Source organism: Coenobita brevimanus, chromosome 59 (assembly GCF_032717465.1).
Source record: "Coenobita brevimanus isolate Jiangsu-jjx chromosome 59, ASM3271746v2, whole genome shotgun sequence".
Lineage (NCBI taxonomy): Eukaryota > Metazoa > Arthropoda > Malacostraca > Decapoda > Coenobitidae > Coenobita > Coenobita brevimanus.
This window is the reverse complement of record NC_137012.1, coordinates 24,641,010-24,658,031: the sequence shown is the minus strand read 5'-3', so window position 1 is coordinate 24,658,031 and position 17,022 is coordinate 24,641,010. Positions and strand designations below refer to the sequence as shown.

Sequence of the window (17,022 nt, the reverse complement as noted above, 5' to 3'; positions counted from 1 at the left end):
TAAAACTTTGGCTTTCTGATTATTCAACCCTGTAATGCTACCTTTAGATGCTTGGGATTCATCAAGATCCACCATACACTGTCTTATTTTTTTCATATGCTCCCTGTACACTAACCTGAGGCTCTGCAGTGCAATATTTCTCTACAGCCTCAATTCTCTCACAAATTATCTTCAAATGGCCATGTACATGTTTGAACTGGTCATCTACATGCTGTCTGCACTCCATCACATTACTGCTTACCTTGTATTTCTCCTGCTCTAGTTTGGCATCTACTTCCTCCTTAAGCTGTTGCTGTTCTTCTTTCATTTCCCCCATGAAAGCATCCAGCTGTCCTTGCATCCTCAGTTGTAATTCTCTCTGTTGCTCCTGTAATGCATCTTGAAGTCGTCCATATCATTCTATTCGTTCTTCACGTTGTGTCTCTAGTTGTTCATTCTGTGCTTGCATTTGTTCGCTGAGTTCTTTCTGTCCTTCATTCTGTGCCTGTAATTGTCCTTTGAGTTCTTTCTATCCTTCATTCTGTGCCTGTAGTTCATTCTATGCTTGTAGTTGTACACTTTGTGCTTGTAACTGGACACTTTGTGCTTGCAATAACTTCATGATTGCAGCCAATGACACCTCGTCCTCCTGCCCAGCTTGGGATCTTGTCTGCACACCCCCTTGCTCCATGTCAAAGATGTGACTCGCTGCAGCACTTAATCCATACTCCTGGCACCAATGTTATGTCCGTACTCCACGCTGCCACAGGCTCCAACAGCAGTAATTCAGTATAGGAGGCATGCTGCCCAGTGAGTTGTTCTTCCTATGGTCAGCCTTTCAGTGTGCAACGTGACCAGCTGAGGCATTGTTACTAAACACTGGCTTCTTAAGTTCACTGTCTTTAGTTTCCAGATAATTACACTTAATGCTTTCTAACTTCTCTTCACTATTTTCACAAGCACTGAAGATACACAAACTGCAATAACACTTCACTGTTTGCCAACAACACTTCACTATTTTCACAAGTACAGAAAATATACAAACTGCACTGACACTGAACTACATTCAAACTGAACTGAAAACTGACTGAAACTGCTCTAGTCTCTTCCTCATCCTTACATATGCTTCCTATATTCTAATATTCTATTACTTCTACAAATTCTGGTGCATTCGCGAGGGAGCAACGGTTTCCACCGTTACCAACTCGGAGACATCCAAAACATGCCCAAGTTTTTTTACACAGCATAACACTCTAAATTATTTAGCATGCAAACTTAAATTACATAATTTAACAAACAATCAGACTGATAAAACATTATTGAGAAAGAGCATAAAAATTAATGTACTACACTCACAATAGCAGGCTAACTGGCAACTCTGACTCGTACCGAGACAATGACAAACATCGGGAATTCTCCAAGACAATCTAGCTAGCAATCCAGCTTCTCAACTGTCTGTTTACTGATGGAAAGATAGGATTGGACAATGCCCTCATTCAACTGTCTTCTCCAGTGGTCCCAAGTGAATTATTGCAAGATAATTTAATCTCAAATTATCTAAATTCTCTGGTTCAAACTATACCATATGGAGTCCAATGTATATACAACCAAAGTAACAAACACTGCATTCACTATCCAAGGCAATCTACAAATGACCATACATTATAGATTTGGTAAATCAATGCACAGCACTAAGAGGCTTTGCTTATTATTAAAATCCAATAAAGTCCTCGTTATATGTCACCTTTTTTATGTTCTCTTTTATTTAGATAACAGCAAATAACAGAAAAATTGCCCATTAAAGTTCCACTGCTGCTTCTAATGTTGATTAGCCAGTTTTCTCGAATTTACAAAACCAAATGTATGGAAAAGTCATAGTATTTTGGAATGCTACTGGTACTTCATTTGTATTCAGGATAAACTATGAGGTCTGTCCAAAAAGAATCTGAACTTTTTTAATAGTGCACCAACTAGCCAACAAAGCATGATCGTGACGGTAACACCGTGTAGCAGCAACACTGAGCTTTAGTCTAACACTATCCACATCATGCCACGTCACTTAGTCATCGAGGTACACACACTTGAGTGAACGTGCGTTTAGTGCACTTGGCGATTTGTTGCAAGTTGAACAATGAAAGACCTTGAAGGGTAATGTGTTTGTGTAAACTTCTGTTTCAAATCGGGAAAACTTTTATGGAGACTTTTCAGATGCTGCAACAGGATTTTGGGGAGGATTGTCTGAGCTGTATGCAATGCCACAAGTGGTTCCAGTGGTTCAAATCGGGAAGTACATCCGCTGATGATGATCCCAAATCTGGACGTCCTTCCACATTAACAGACGGCAATCACACCGAGAAAGTGCATCTGGTGATCCATGAAAATTGTCGTCTGACTGTCCGTGAAGTTTTCAAAGAAGCAGGCATCTGTAATAAGTTCATGCCATACGATTTTAACCCCCAAACTGCAGATGCATCATGTTGCCGCAAAACCTGTGCTGTGTCTGCTGACAGAACAGAAAAAAAAACACAACCATGTCACAGTCAGTAAGTTGTTTGACTGCTCGAATGCTGATGAAAACTTTCTGAAAATGTCGTAATAGGTGATGAAATGTGAGTGTGCAGCTATGATGTCGAAACAAAAAGGCAGTCGCTGCAGTCATCATGACCAAAAAAAGTACATCACAGTCGCTCAAATGCGAAGGTAATGTTGGTCATCTTTTTTATTGGAAGGGAATCATTTATCTTGAGTTTCTTCCATGTGGTCAAACAGCCAATTAAGAGTTTTACTTGAATATCCTGAAGCATTTGAGGGAAGCAGTGTGAAGGCAGAGGCCTGAGGCGTGGATAAACAGAATTTGGATGCAGCACCATGACAATGCACCTGCTCACATGTCACTCCTTATCCATGACTTTTTGGCGATGCACGAGACTATTATTGCACCCCAGCCACCTTACTCTCTGGATCTGGCCCCAGCAGACTTTTCTTTTGTTCTCAAAGCTGGAATCCACCCTGAAAGGTCACCAAATTCAGACAACAGAAGAGATAGAAGAAAATTTGCCAAGTGTACTAAACATATGTTCACTCAAGCGTGTGTAGCTTGATGACTAAGTGACATGGCATGATGCACCTAAAGTTGGACTAAAGCTTAAAGTCGTCGCTACACAACTCTCCCATCACAGTCACACAACACTAGATGGTTGATGAGCTATTTAAAAAGTTCGGATTCTTTTTCGACAGACCTCATATAATCAGTTTATGGTACAAGGCATGATATTGTAGAGTGTGGGACATTACTGGTAAAAAGAAGGGACTGCACTCTACCTTGTAAGGGAGGTTGAAAGAAAGGTGAGACAGTGTTGCCATGTGCAGGGAAGATAAACTGGGTGTTTCTTGTAAAAGTTCCAAAACTCTTTTCTCTTCTTCGATGTTGCCAGATCTCTGCCAATAAATAAGAACAAATTACATAATCAGCTGGTACTGTAATTACATCAAAGAACAAAATCAGTCAATCCATTTCAAAGTGCAGTGGATTCTTGAATTTCGACAGTTTACAATTCGATGAATCAAATTTCGATGCATTTTGGAGTGGTCTGCCTACCTCACTTTTCGTTGCAAAGTCACTTATTTCGATGCTCTCAGGGCCAGACTCCAACCAAAACAAGCAAAGATAATATTTCTGATGCAAACCAAAATGCTAGAAGTGAAGGAAAATTATAAGGAAAAGTATGAGCCTAACCTAATATCGTATGTGACATGTGCTCTCAGGGCCAGACTCCAACCAAAACAAGCAAAGATAATATTTTTGATGCAAACCAAAATGCTAGAAGTGAAGGAAAATTGTAAGAAAAAGTATGAGCCTAACCTAATATTGTATGTGACGTGTCAAGAAGAGAATGACAATCAACATCATTTATTCATATATGCAGCACTCAATGATAAGGTTCCGAGACAATTCCCCGTCAAGTCAATTCGCTGTCAGATAATTCCCCGTCAAAACATGGACAATTTCCCGTCAGAACAATTCGCACCCTGGACTATTCCCTGTCATTCTATAAATATACTTACAGTATCATAATTAATCAATTCTTTAATAACTCGAAGATATAACAAGAGAAATTAAAGGAATCAACAATAGAAATACTAAAACAAAATGAATTACAGGTGGTACCAAATACAGTAGGCAGAATACTGAAATGAAGAGAAGTATAGTAATTATGAACATAAGGAGCAACATAGAAATAAATGATAGAGACTGAGGAAAAAAAAAAAAAAATGTTGTTTAAGGACAAGAGCTCCCGGATGGGAGTAGGCACCACCAACAAGCCATGTGCAAGGTGATGTTCAGTTGTCGGCGGCCATCTTGCGACTGTCCTGCCAGCAGCCAGCCCTCTACAGCCAAGTGTCGCACTTTCAGCCTGTACCTTCCACATGTGGACATGCATTTCACTACAATTTAGTTATATGTATTTTCTTTGTATTTTCGTCGCAACTTACCTGTTTCAAGATGGCAAGCAAGAGTGGTTCTTCAGGCAGCAGTGGTAATGGACAAGAGCAGCCTGGCACCTAAGTCTTCGCAGCTAAAGGTGAAATGGCAATACAGGAAAGGGCATAAATACACCAAGTATACACTTGCTGACAGTATGGCAATACAATGCAGAACTATAGTTACCTAACCACAATTATAGTTTACAGGGGGTGTGGGCAAAAAATCATGATTTTATGTAGTTAGGTTAGGAGACCCCGGACCCAAACTAATTTTCCCATGAGAAGTTCAGTTTAAATTTCGATGTTTTGAATTTCGCGGTGATTTTTAGGTACCCATGCCCATCGAAATTCGAGAATCCACTGTAGATCAAACACTTCATTTCAAAGTAAGTATATAATATCCATTCATCAACCAATCCCATGTCGCCCAATGAGGAGCGTAGGAGCCTGGGGCTGGGCAAGTTGGTCCTGACATTTAAGATGAGACTGGCTGGCCTCACTCATCCCTGAGTGGCATTACGTGAGCAATAAACCCTAACCACCCCTTGGATATAAACCTACACCGGCTCAATCCGAATGGAGCGCCTTTATTACATTCTATAAAGCTGTACTTCTCCAGATGAGTCCATATGCAGTCAGTATTGTATATTAATCATCATCATCCAGACCTCCTTTCCCACCTTAGGGCAGGGTGAGGAGTAGCAACATTCATACAGCCAAGTTGCCCAAGTCCATGAGCCATGCTTCTATTCACTCATCATTCAAGCCCTCAAAATCCTGGCTCCATCAGACAGGCCAAAAAAATTTCACATGTTCTGTAGCTTCACATATACTTATCTGACAGAGCCAATCCGAATGCTGTCATGTCAGAAAGCGGTGCTAAATCCATGGTCATCCACTTCACACAAAATTCCTCCAGCCTGCTTGATCTCTTGTCAGTCCTTCAGCCTCACCAACTGCCATACCTCTCTTCCTCACTGTAGGAGGGGGTTAAGGAAAACACCAGGTGCCCGGCATTCTTTTACTCGCCTTCCGATACATTCTGGTGGAAGCGGGTAGGGCCCCGCTCTTTTATGGTGCCGCCAAGCGGCCCAACATATCATTCAGCCCTTATATCCCCCCCCACTCTAAGATATATAACTGTAATGTATACAACAGTTCTATATCTGACAATGAATGAGAATACAGCAAATATACATGAAATTACAGAGAAGGCATAAACACGGGCTATGCTGGCAATAATAATAACAGAATACATATAAAGACAGTTAGACGGGGAGGGGGGGAAGGACTTTCCACTGATACATAAATGTAAATTACAAAAAAATAAGAATGGTGAATGGTAAATGTTACACATAGTCAGAGAGCCAGCTAGGCTGTGTGCACACTCTCCTTGTACGCTGAGTAGATGGCAAAGGCTGACGGGTGGGGTGTGGTGATCCAGGTGTGGGCGTATGATGTGCTGGGTGTGGTTAGCCAGGTGTGGGGGCCGCTGTGGGTGGTGAATGTGATGTCAGAGAGTCAGGCGTGCAAGTGGGGTTTGGCGGGCGCAAAGGTGTCGAGGGGGACCCATCACGGATGACTCATAGGTGTCTTCAATTGTGTAGCAACAGGTGGCCACTGCAACACAGCCTGAAAGTATACTGTGGGTAGGGAAGGGCCTCAACAATGATGCCAGATAGGCTCCAGACTCTTGTCAACTGGTTCTGCACCCATACCTGGGTGCCTAGTAGTAATGGGGGAAGGTTTTTGGATGTTCACTGGTGTTCTATGATGTCGCCACGAGACTTAGCTATTGCCAGCTCCCTGTCATGGAGGGCCTGCTGCCAGTGTATATCCACCTTTTAGTTCTGCCTGGCTGTGGGTACCCCATCACACAGCTGTCTTCCTGTTGCCAGCTGAGCTGAAGATTTGTTGACCCCGCACAGAGGTGTGTTCAGATATTGCAGGAGAGCTGCTGACATCTTGTCACAGTCGAGACTGCCCCCGGCACCTGTATTCATCCGTTACAGCCTCTTGGCAGACTTTACAGCAGCCTCTGCTCTACTGTTGGACTGGGGGTAGTGAGTAGAAGAGATACGCATCTCCACCCCCCCACCACTTGAAGAAGGCACACATGTCGTCTCTAACAAGGTTGGTCCTCCAGCCATCAGTGGAAATCCCTCGGGTGCTCCCCACTGTGGGAAGTACTTTCGAAGCTGGGCCACGAGCTTGTTGGAGGTGACGTCGTTTGGAAAAGGGCAATCTCCAGCCATCCCGTGAGTCTATCAGTGTATGCCAGGTATGCAGCAGATCTGCCACCGTGTGTTGGAAAGGGTACTCCAGTGCTGGCATAAGAATAAGTAGTTCAGCTGCCTGGGACAGGGTGTGGGGATTTCATATGGCACAAGAGTCTCTGCAGTACTGAAGGTCGCCCTCCATGCCTGGCTAATACAACACCTGCCTTGCTCTTTTTAGCATGCTTTTGAGCCCTTAGTGGTCAGCATGAAGACTGGCTGCCACCTGGTGATGAAAGTCCTCAGGAATAACCAGGTGGATAGACCCTTGGTAGAATGCGTAAGTCACAAGTCCTTGCAGCACTGCCAGCCTGTCCCTGACACCGAAGAACTGACACAGGCAAGCAGTCTCCTGTGATCTCTGCATGTGCCAATCACCTGCCAACACTTTGGCCTGGAATAATTGGTGAATGGGATTGTTGGCTGTGGCTTGGAGGACCACCACATTGTCCAGGGTGATACATCTGTCCTGGCTGAGAGCAGCAACAGTGGCCATAGGTATGGCCATGTCCAGGTCATCGGCCAAGTCATCATCTGTGGTGTCTGGCCGTGCCTGGAAGGCAGGGTAGCAGGACAGAAAGTTGGCAGCACAGTTCCATTTTCCCAGAAGATATTTCACTTGGAACCAGTAGAGCAGTGTTTTTTCCTTCAAGGTGAACAGCCTTGGGTTGACAATGTCTTTCAGTGCTCTGTCTCCTAGGAGCTTGACGAGGGGGCGATGTTCGGCAACTAGGGCTAAATTGAGGCATCCGTGTAGAAAGAAGCGGGCTTTGCAAAGGCACCTTACGAATGTTAATGCCACACCCTCCACAGGTGCGTATCCCTATTCGGCTGGTGTCTCGTGTCGGTTGCCACAGAGCGAGAGGTGCCACCTGTTCTTGCAGCAAAAGGGACACTCTGTCAACAGGCAGGAGCAGTAGTGCTGAAGAACCACAAATCCTATGCCTTCCTTGCTCCAGTCCATCATGGTGATCATGGATCTGTTCTTCTCATAAAAGGGGAGACCATCCATGGCCAATTGACACACTGCCTCCTTTGCCTGCTGAAACTTCTCCTGAAGGCAGTCATCTCATTACACCTGCTTGACCTGGGATTTGCGCAATAGCTCCCTAATGGGCCCCATGATGAGGGCTGTGGCCAAAAACGTTGCCAACTGATAACAAATCCGTGCCAGGACCGCAGGTCTGTTGAGGAGGGTTTGGCAGTCATAGTGAAGTTTATGATGGCAGCCAGGCTCTCTTCTGTGGGTTTGTACGAGTCCCTGCCTATGTGGAAGCCAACATACTCTACTTCCCTTCTGCCAAACTTGAATTTCTCAGGCTTGAGGGTTATGCCATTCTTGGTGCACATCTCCAACAAGTCATAGGTGTGCCAAAATGCATCCTCAATGCAGGCATCATACAGTAGCATGTCACTGATGCATCTAAGTTTTCGTGGGACGTCCATGATGGCATCACTGTGCCTCTTGGTGTATGCGTCAGGAGCTGCACAATGTCCCATGGGGGATACCAAAGGGCCTGTAGCGACCCCAGGGGGTGATATATGTCGTTAGCTTCCTGCTTGACTCCTCAGGCTCCACCTGATGGAAGCTCCAGTGTGCACTGGCAATCATCTTGTAGGTAGGCCCAGAGATGCCTGAAACCATATTGAAGGGCGTGGGGATGTGGTGTCTCTCTCTATGGCAAGCAGCATTGAGTTTCAGGAAGTTGACAGTGCACCTCGGGTGCCCCGATTTTTTGGCCACTACCACCATCCTTGAGCATCACTTGGTTGCCTCCCCCATTAGCAATGGCTCAATCACACCCTTTTGTACATCCTCGTCCAGCTGATTCTTGACCTTAGTCTCCCAGTGTTGTGGCACAGATACAGGGGTGTGGCAGCCGTATGGCACAGCATCAGAATGCAGATGTATCCTGTGTGGCTCGCCTGACATGTCTGGGAGAGGGCACCTGTCAGTGCTGAAGGTGGACCCCGAAAAGTCCTGGTGGAACCATGCCTCCAATGGTGGGACACTTTCCTCCAAGAGCAGAATGGGCATGGTGTCAGGCCTCTGTGGCAAGTTGTCTGCTAGGTCTGGGGAGCTGCTGCCACCTGCGGCAACTGACACAACCAATCAGGACTGATATGGGAAGTCAGGGTGTACCAGACCCAATTCCCTGAACGCTGGAAGTGAGAGGTAACACTATCGGGCCGACTCAAAAAAGCAGACGTCCTGGGTAGTGGAAAGGCTGATATAATGTATGTTGCACACGGTAGATCCCATTGGCTGTAGTAGCATGTTTGCCACATCCTTTAAGCCAACCCAACATTGCAACAGCACAGGCTGTGGGGTGAGAGACTCCAGGAGTGCCAGGTCAGCCACATACACCTGTGCCCCGGTGTCTGCCACAACTTGGACCGAATGGGATTTCTTGCCACACTGGTGGTTAAAAGTTACCCAAAGCACAGGCTGGACCTATGAGTTGGTGCCAGTGACAACCACAGCCCCGCAAACCTCTTAGGTATCGCCTGCTAATGCCGGCAGTCCAACACCTGGTGGCCTACCTTTGCTCCTACACAACTTCTTGAAGTGGCTGGTTTTACTGCACTGGTGACATGCTAGGGGCCTTGCAGGACATGACGACTTTCCTGGTGGGTACGAGCCACCGCAGTTGGGACAGGGGTGGGCCCTGGGAATTTAGAATAGGGTAGACACAGGAGTGGGCTTGCGAGCTCCCATGCTCAGAGTCTCGTCTCTCTGAAGCGCGTCTGGTAGAGGCATGACGCCTGCCACTGAGCTCTAGCCTGCCAACACTGGCGTCTTTGTGGGCTGCTTCAAATGTAGAGCATTATTTACACAAAGTATCCGCATCACTCAAATTATTACACAACCGAAACACCTCTCTTTTGAGGAATGGATTATGCATACCGACAAACACTTTCCGCAAAAAGCATGTACTCCGACAGATCACCATTGCAATGGAGGCACTGAAACTCACAGTTGGCAGCACTCTGGGTGGATCTCGCAAAATAAACACTGATAGATTCACTGGGTAACTGATTTCTACTAAAAAAGTTGCATCAATAGGAGCCCCCACAAACTGGAAAAAGATGTCACTGCTCGCCGGGTAACTTAATGTAAAATGCAAAAGTGGGGTCAACTTGAATTACCCTCTGTAATACAATTTTTGTGTTACTTTACTGAAAATAGGACTTTGTTTTTATTTATCTACATATAATACTGGAGAAAAAATGGTTTCTTTACCAAAATATAATAGAAATGGAAGGTTACGTCCATCTCAGTTTAGGGACAGTCCACATGCGATTATTATGTTGCCTGGGTAATGATCACAGTCATTTTCTTAGGTGGTGAATGTACATCTGTAAGGAAAAATTGTTAATGTGTATAAAGAAATTGTATCTTACATAAGAAATGAGGGAAATAGGGTACTTACACAATCAAAGATCGTATGAACCCACTGAGCTCATATGGAGGCGCTTCCTCATGGGCAGCGTGGCGTAGTTTGTGCGCCCGCCGCCAGGGGCCCAGGACGGCGCTGATGGTGTGTATACACCACACCTGACTCCTGCACCTTTTGAAATTACTCACTGATTCCGGAAAATATAGTGTCATGGTCCACTGCGCAGGTAAAATATATGTGGAAAAATAGACTGTAGCAGAACTGAGACGTTTTCTCAAAGCAAGAGGAATATCATGCCTTTAAAAATTCGGGTCGGCTGATCTCGGTCCCGTACAATTTCGGCCGTACAAGTCATACTATTATTAAGTGTATAATGGATAGAATCATGTCAGGATTTGCCAGATGAAAGATTACGATCTTTGGAAACTGTATGATATATTTTTCCAACAACTGAGATTCATAACACTTGGTAAAAATGTGCTGAATGCAAAAACACACAATAAGATTTCATGCTTTTTAGTAAACTCCATGGAAAGCTTTTTGGCATAAATCTCATTTACAGCATCAGTAAAATATCTACTATGAATATAATACTGGTATCATGCTTTATGCATGAGTAATAATCCCGACAGAAATTTTTTTAAAGGAAGGTATACCAGCTCTGAGTGGGTAGTGACCCAACGCAATTTAGTGATCCGGCGAACACTGGCAACTTTTAGGAGTTTGTGGGGGCTCCTATTAACTGCCTGGTTTGATGCTTTGAGCACAATCCTTTTGATGGCATCCAGTGCCTCCAACGATGATAGGGAGTTCCACTTCATTAGGGAGAACTGTAGGGCAGGGGTGCAACACAGGTGTATATGCAGGACCGCATCTGGTGGTGGCCAGCCATTGAGTTTCTCCCAGCATTCCACGGATTGCCTCCACAAATGAAAGGCTGCTGGAGGTATCTCCACTTCACACTTGTCCGGGGCAGCAAATGCAGGAATCTAAGGCAGGGGTTGCTGTCAGGATGCTAACGATGCCAATCTCTGCTGCAATGTGGAAATGGCCTCTTGGGCCAGATTTAAGGACCTGGAAGGCCCTGGAAGCAGAAGTGGGCAGGCGTAGAAGCCGAGTAGCCATGGTAGGCACATAGATGGGACCAATCACTGCGCCATGTAGGAGGAGGTTCAGGGAAATAGCAGGTGCCTAGCCTTCCCTTACTTGTCTCCTGATACATTCTGGCAGGAGCAGGTAGGGCCCTGCTCTCCCATAACGCTGCCAAGCAGCCCAACATATCATAAAGCCCTTACTCTCACACACTCATTCACCACATCCCTCCACCTTCTACTTGGCCTACCCCACCTCCTCGCTCCTACAAGTTTGCTCAGATATAACCTTTTCACCACTCTATTGTCATCCATTCTCTCCCCATGAGCATACCATGTCAGTAAACTCTCTTTGATTCTGGTGTCCACAGATTTCCCCACTCCGCATCTTCCACGTATCACATTATTCCGTATCCTATCCATTCTCCATACTCCACATGCATTCCTTCAGTCCCATCTCCACTGCCCTTACTCTTAACGCGTGGATTGTGAGCCACAGCTCAGGCTGGGAAGCGCCGTGTTGCAAGCCACAGCTCAGGCTGGGAAGTGGCGCATTGCAAGTCACAGATTAGGCTGGGAAGTGCCACGTTGCAAAGCCACAGCTCGGGCTGCGGTAACCTCCCAGTGGTCGTGCATCACCGCTAACTACTCCATCCTTATGCAAATTTATGCACAGCGCTACACAAAGATGAAGAGAGATATATATATATTTTTTCACCAGATGATGCAATGGTTGTTTATCTTCAAGTTTATTATTATTATTATTATTTTTTTTTTTTTTCACACCACAGGGTGGGATAAAAAAAAAAAAGTAAATGCACAATCCATAGATTAACTTTTCATTTTTATGCCACACTATAGTCTCGTATCCGTATCTTAAAGTTGGCACTAACATTCCTTCATGTATGCCTCATATAGCTGCAATACTCAAGGCTCTGTTTTTTATCAAGGCCTTCGTAGCACCAGCTACTTTCCTTCCTTGTGTCACCCTACGTTCCACTTCTTTTGCAGATTTACCTCTCTTCTCTGTCACTGTACTCAGGTATTTGAACTCTCTCACCAATTCCAGTCTCTCTCCATTCACTGTAACATAACGCTGGGAGTCATCTTCTCTCTCAATAACCATCACTTTACTCTTTTCTATATTTACTCCCAAGGCACTACATGCACAGACAGAGCTTGGTAAACTAGTGCAGAGTTTTGTAGATGTCTGCAAACATTATGCCTTGAGTACTGTAAAAAGTACCTAATATACCAATAAGCAGCAGAACAGTTACCTGGATACAGCTGGTTTTGCTGATAAATTTCATGACATCTTCTCCACAGGAACTTGGATTTTGAAGTGCCACCATTAGGGCCTGTTGATAAAAGAATTAGTTTATATAGCATGTAAAGGCCTTGACAGCAGCTCAAGGATTATGGGTGTGAGACTGAAACATCTGTTTGAAGTGCTTTGTTACGGCAGTGAAAATGGGACTGTTTGGGAATACTGTATACAAGCTGCCTGAAAGTAGCAAGAACAAAGTTAAAATTACATCATCATGCTGAAGGGGTTAAAACATTCTGAAATACTGCATATATCATATGATGGATAGTTCTGGTGAAGTGGCAATATTAGGGTAAAATAAGAGTTAGTTTGAGGATGGTAGGAACCACTTAATTTTTTTTTAACATATAATTTTCCAGTCTGTATTTAATATTTCCCTGTTCTCATCCCAACTCTAGAGTCAATGGGGTACTTTATGGGGTGGAAGACAATTGACAATCGTCATGGTCGAGCCTGCCACAGACGTCGTAGGACACGCATGCTCATGAATCATATGCTGCATTTGTTTGTGTGCACTTGTGATAGGATTAATGTCATTCCTACTTACCAAACCACTTACACTCTCCAATGAATACACACAACAAGAGCTTATTCATTTGTATGAGTCATACAAAAAGGTAAAAATATTCTAATCTGGCAAGTCTAGCAACTAGTCAGCTCATTCATCCCTTATAATTTAATGTTTTCTATGTTAATTCTTTAGATATGAGTAGATTTGTATCTCTTAATATATGGTTTCAATGAGGAAAGTCATATTTTCCTCCTCTGAGACAATTTACTAACTTAAATTTATTAGTGCCTAAATTCGCCTTCAGTCAACGATTTTGACAAACCGTCCCAAATCCAGGAACGGTCAACAGTCATTTTTTGCCTGCTCTGAGAGAGGTCGGAAGGCTGGACTGAAGTCGAGAGGACTCACGCTGAGAACCTGAAATGTCAGGATCGTACTGTTGTGTTCCCCTGTGCATTAATAGGGGTGGCCATCAATTTCCTCAGATTATGAATGATGAAATTACAAAATAAACAATTTGGATAATATAGTGTCATATACAGTATGTATATATTTCTCAAAGTGGCTAATGAATCCAGAATAGAATATATTCTCTATAATAAGTATATATATAGAAAATATATATATATATATATATATATATATATATATATATATATATATATATAAATAAATATGTGCTTTTCACTTTCACTCACAAAGTACACACTGCTTCCTACACAGATGACTTAACACTCCCACACACACTTCATGATTGGTGTACTACAAAAAGACTCAGAATGGCCTCTTTTATGGTAGAACACAGTCATAACTCACACCTCACTATCAACAACATCCCCCTTGTCCCACATGCACACAAAATCTTTGGTGAAATGAAAGCACAGTAACAGAAGAATTTGGTAATATCCTGCAGCATAGAGCAGTTAGTTAGAAGCTGATCTGTAAAAATATTTATCTAAGACAGCCTTTCTGAAATTATCTTGATGTCCTCAAATGTGAATATTACAAAATCTTTGGTGCCGCAATATTAGTAAACAAAAGCAGAGTCTATCTTGTCCCAGGGACTGTACCTTCAATGCGCATGTGCCACTTCGATATTTGGGATGTTACGAGCGTCGTACCGATTTTTTACTTATATTGGCTAGTAATCGACTTGAAGAGGGCAATTACAAAGTATTTCGTTCCAGCCAATAGTGAGTAATGTAACTCCACCTCTTTTGTACTGAAAAGACTACTCATGCAAAATAAATGAGGATCTTGGAGTTCATTTGATGCTAATCTAGCTGGATAAATATTTTTTACGTATTACTATGAAAATAATAAGTAGTTTGCCTTCATTTCTTCTCAATTATTTGAGAAAAAAATAATTCCTCTACACATTACAAACATTAATTTGAATCATAAGTCCACACAAAGATATATTATTAATGATTCATGAGAGTGCAACTGCTCACTGTCAATGGCAGGCTTGACCACTTCATTGGCGGCTCCAAAGCACCCCATTAGCCATGAATACCAGGAACCTGTGGTATTATATGTATATTTTTCCATCACTTTAAAATAAAAACTGTAGATTTGTTGATAGTTACATGAATAAGTATTTATGTAATATGTCATCAGAACTGCACTATTACAGAGATACTGAACTAACCTGGCCTTTCTCTGCACCTTCACTCAAAATAACCATATTGAATGTGAGGTGGAAGCCTTTGAACTGTAGTGAAGGTGTAAGGTCAAAAAGTCCCTCTGCATGAATTCTCTTCCACTCCTCTGTGTTCAAGGATCGCAGGCCCTCCACCAAAGGGGGATAAGGGGAGTAATGAAGACGGACCAGTGTTGCCACCTGCATAATGTAATGACGCACATTAGCTTATATGCTGTAATAAAAAATAAAACCTCACTTTGTGGAAAATATATTTGTGAGATAGTATGATGACACACTTGAAAGCCAGTGGAATGGTCTTTTCCACAAGCACAATAAAGTACAAAATTTATGTAAAGCATTAAGGTTGTGAAGTAGAGCAGAAAATTTTGAAGATTTCATCAATAAATAAAATGATGTATGAAGTACTTCAGTGAGCAGTAAAGAAACTGTTTTCCTACACTTGCCCTTGCTTTTCCCTATTTTGGGATCCCCCTTACCCCATGTGAGATAGGATGACCATAATGATAATGATAAGAAGGACAAGGATCACTACATAAACAAGAATCTACACCTGTGGATTCTGATTTAGGTGACTGGGTGATACTAAAAATCCCTTACATGCCGAGACACAGAATTCCGCATTTTTTAATCAATATTCCTAAAAAGTAGGTTCAGCCACTAAGAAGTAGGGTACTCTGCATATTCTCCACCCTAGCATGTCAAACTGTAGTGGGAGGAATCACCCCAGACTCAAAACAGCTGAGGAGGGGGTATGTTGCCTCTTGTCTATGCTTACATTTAGAGACTACTGATAATGCTAGGTTTGTTTAATCAGTTGATGGCAGCTCTCCATATGTCACAATCTTAAGCCAACAGCCAACTCATTCCCTTAACCTGGTCTCCACTCAGGATCCTACCCCACTTCTTCCTTGGTCTGCCCTTGGGAAGTCTTCCCTCACTCATAACCGTGACCCTCCTTGACCAGTCCCCCTCCCCTCTCCTTTTGACATGTCCAAACCATCTTAAACCTACTGGTTTGCATCACTTCCATAATATCTCCTATCCCAAATCTTTCTCAGAGTAATATTCTCAGTTCTGTCATTTAGTGGTGCCTATATCTTGTTTCTAGTTAAAATTATGCTGTGAATGGGGATGTACTTTTAGACTTGTTTATACAGCCCAAATTTGACTCTGTGATCCAAGATTCTCTCCTCTTGCACAAGGCCTGGAGACATTACCTCTATTTTTCCATATGATGCTGTACATACTCCTTCTAATGTGATCCTCTGAAACATGCTACCTCCAGGAATTCATCTTTCACATTGGAGAAGGGTCAACTGTTCATACATTTACCGATGCATTCCTACACTAGTTTGCATACACATACACTGAATGTCAGCAATAATGGTTTCTCCCAAGTACCATTACATATGTCTGCAAGGATGATTAAAATGTTATACAGTAAGTTTATATTATATAATATATCCTTGGGTCCAATGTTAAGTAAACAGGGTACTAAAAAAAATAAATAAATACAAATAATGGTAAAAAAAAAGGGGGGGGGGGACAGCATATGAATCACAGAAAAGGTGACTGATCATGACTTGTATGCTTTTATAACAAGTATCAGCCAATGTTTCTCAGTATAATCTCATGAACTTGGAGGCAAATATTTTTCACAGGATTCCACCTGTCCTCGGTTGGGAAAGGAGGTCCGGATGATGATGATGATGATTCCCCAAAAGAACTTCTGTGACATACTGTGTATGTGTATATTATATATATATATATATATATATATATATATATATATATATATATACAGTATGTATTTTATATTACATATATATATGTGTCGAAGAGTTTTGTTATTTGGGAGACATGTTGTGTGCTGGAGGTGGGGCTGGAGCTAGCTCTGTGGCTAGGGTGAGAAGTGGTTGGAAGAAGTTCAGGGAGCTCTTGCCTCTCCTGACATTGAGAGGACTCTCCCTACGTGCTATGGGGTCTTTGTATGCAGCATGTGTCAGAAGTGTAATGCTGTATGGTAGTGAGACCTGGGCAGTGAAGGAGGAAGATATTTGCCGGCTCAGACATACAGAAATGACAATGATTAGGTGGATGTGCAGTGTGGAAGAGTTGAGAGGTAGGATGGGACTAGAGTGTATTGGTGTTGTGATGAGGAGAGGTAGATTGAGATGGTTTGGACATGTGGAGAGGATGGGGGATGATAATTGGGTGAGGAAGGTGAGAAGTGTTAATATTGGGGGTGGGGTTATGAGGGGTAGACCGAGAAAGACATGGGACGAG

The 17,022-nt window shown here is 43.1% G+C and overlaps 1 protein-coding gene and 1 pseudogene across 1 annotated transcript in view; both read right to left on the bottom strand.

Moving 5' to 3' along the window:
• mi (cyclin E-interacting protein minus) overlaps positions 1-17,022 on the bottom strand; it is a 120,479-nt gene that overhangs the window by 59,963 nt on the left and 43,494 nt on the right. Inside the window, exons 7-9 of the mRNA XM_080274823.1 lie at positions 14,722-14,913; positions 12,510-12,590; positions 3,301-3,417 (exon numbers count right to left, since the gene is read on the bottom strand). Of these exons, the coding sequence (XP_080130949.1) occupies positions 3,301-3,417; positions 12,510-12,590; positions 14,722-14,913 (390 nt within the window). The remainder of the gene's footprint in view (positions 1-3,300; positions 3,418-12,509; positions 12,591-14,721; positions 14,914-17,022) is intronic.
• LOC145402835 (uncharacterized) lies at positions 6,937-8,186 on the bottom strand (annotated as a pseudogene).